Consider the following 2504-nt stretch of genomic DNA (forward strand, 5'->3'; position numbering starts at 1 on the left):
GTGATTTTCTAATTATTTTTTAGAGTCTGTCTCTCACAGTTGAAGTGTACCAACAATACAAATGACACAGCTTTCCATTCTTTGTAGGTGAGAAAACTTGCAACATCGACAGTGGATAAAATAGTTATTTGCCTCACTGTATATGCCAGGTAATATCGCTGATGCGTGCAGTAAACCTGTGGCTTATGGTACAGCTACATCCTATACATAGTGGGTAATCCTGCATTGTCTTTTTTTTAAAAGAAGTATACATGATAAGCATTGATTTTGCTTCACACCTTCTCTTTGGTTATCCAGGTTCCCCCCTTCTAAAAAATGTAACCATAGCCATCCTCCAGCTTAGTGAGGTCGGTGAGCTGACACACCTGAAGGACAAGTGGTGGGCGAGCAGCTGTGTGGGAGCCAATGGGGCCCACACCTCAGATGTTCTTCAGCCCAATGACCTGCGGGATCTTTTCCTCCTCCTTGGTTTGGGTCTGGGCCTTGGCCTCCTGATGGCCTTGTTGGAGCTCTTATCCAAAGCCCGCAACCAAGCAAAGGATGGAAAGGTAAGTCAGGCCAGCAGACAGTATGTTCCCTCCCTAAAGAATTTTCATCCAAGAACATTTCTTCTATTTTCCAGAAATCATGCTGCTCAGTTCTGACAATGGAGCTGAACCAGCGGTTTGGCAGTGGAGGGGAGTCGACAGACCTGGAGAGCTCAGACAAAAACAGAGCCTAAAGAAAAATTAACATGGTTTTGAGAAATAGTGTCTGAGAATCAAACGTGTTTTGCTCAATCACAGTAGAACTCTGCGTCCAAAATAATGGTGGTGTTATGTGGTCATTCAGTGGCCTGGAAAGCATCAAAGCTACTTGTCCTAGCTATTTCATTTGTCAATGCAACACCATGGAGACTCAAAGCTTTCAGCACTTTTTTCACAATTACAAACAGCAACATACTAGTGAGGACATTATACCTTCACAAAAAGAAGGTGTAATGTATTCACTTCGAAGTGCATGAAAAGCCATAAAAATGTTTCTTTTCAGGGACAGAAAAGAGAGAGATTTACAACCCCTGGCAATAATTATGGAATCACCGGCCTCGGAGGATGTTCATTCAGTTGTTTAATTTTGTAGAAAAAAAGCAGATCACAGACATGACACAAAACTAAAGTCATTTCAAATGGCAACTTTCTGGGTTTAAGAAACACTATAAGAAATCAGGAAAAAAAAAATTGTGGCAGTCAGTAACGGTTACTTTTTTAGACCAAGCAGAGGAAAAAAATATGGACTCACTCAATTCTGAGGAAGAAATTATGGACTCACCCTGTAAATTTTCATCCCCAAAACTAACACCTGCATCAAATCAGATCTGCTCGTTAGTCTGCATCTAAAAAGGAGTGAACACACCTTGGAGAGCTGTTGCACCAAGTGGACTGACATGAATCATGGCTCCAACACGATAGATGTCAATTGAAACAAAGGAGAGGATTATCAAACTCTTAAAGAGGGTAAATCATCACGCAATGTTGCAAAAGATGTTGGTTGTTCACAGTCAGCTGTGTCTAGACTCTGGACCAAATGCAAACAACATGGGAAGGTTGTTAAAGGCAAACATACTGGTAGACCAAGGAAGACATCAAAGCGTCAAGACAGAAAACTTAAAGCAATATGTCTCAAAAATCGAAAATGCACAACAAAACAAATGAGGAACGAATGGGAGGAAACTGGAGTCCACGTCTGTGACCGAACTGTAAGAAACCGCCTAAAGGATATGGGATTTGCATACAGAAAAGCTAAACAAAAGCCATCATTAACACCTAAACAGAAAAAAACAAGGTTACAATGGGCTAAGGAAAAGCAATCGTGGACTGTGGATGACTGGATGAAAGTCATATTCAGTGATGAATCTCGAATCTGCATTGGGCAAGGTGATGATGCTGGAACTTTTGTTTGGTACCGTTCCAATGAGATTTATAAAGATGACTGCCTGAAGAGAACATGTAAATTTCCACAGTCATTGATGATATGGGGCTGCATGTCAGGTAATGAAAGTGAGTGAAGTAATAAACAACTAAAAAGTCCGCGGTCTGGTGAGGTGAAAACACGGTGCGCTCTCAGCAGCGCAAACGGTCCGGAGCCACAGCAGTTCGGATCCAGGGACCCCGCCGACACGCCCCAGGTGGCCGCGACAAACCGAGTCTGTGAAGCAAGAAAATATGAGGTGAGTCCAACACTCTCCACGCAGAGATATACAGCTCAAAGGTGCACACAATCAGCAAACACTTCCTGGCTTAATATATATATATATATATATATATATATATATATATATATATATATATATATATATATATATATATATATATATATATATATATATATATATATATATATATATATATATATATATATATATATATATATATATATATATATATAAGCTTCTCACCCTGCAGGCACGGAACAACTCAGTTCAAATCTCCATTGCAGCAGAAGCTGATTAGACAATTAGCATAACG

At 40.1% G+C, this 2504-nt stretch overlaps 1 protein-coding gene across 1 annotated transcript; it reads left to right on the forward strand.

Moving 5' to 3' along the window:
• The first annotated feature begins 236 nt into the window (after positions 1–236).
• LOC117511748 (probable glutamate receptor) lies at positions 237–804 on the forward strand. The gene is made up of 2 exons (XM_034171647.1): positions 237–548; positions 623–804. The coding sequence occupies exons 1-2, from the start codon at positions 252–254 to the stop codon at positions 719–721; spliced, it is 396 nt and encodes a 131-aa protein (XP_034027538.1). The 5' UTR covers positions 237–251; the 3' UTR covers positions 722–804.
• Positions 805–2504: the final 1700 nt, after the last annotated feature.

Source organism: Thalassophryne amazonica, chromosome 6, assembly GCF_902500255.1.
Source record: "Thalassophryne amazonica chromosome 6, fThaAma1.1, whole genome shotgun sequence".
NCBI classification, from domain to species: domain Eukaryota; kingdom Metazoa; phylum Chordata; class Actinopteri; order Batrachoidiformes; family Batrachoididae; genus Thalassophryne; species Thalassophryne amazonica.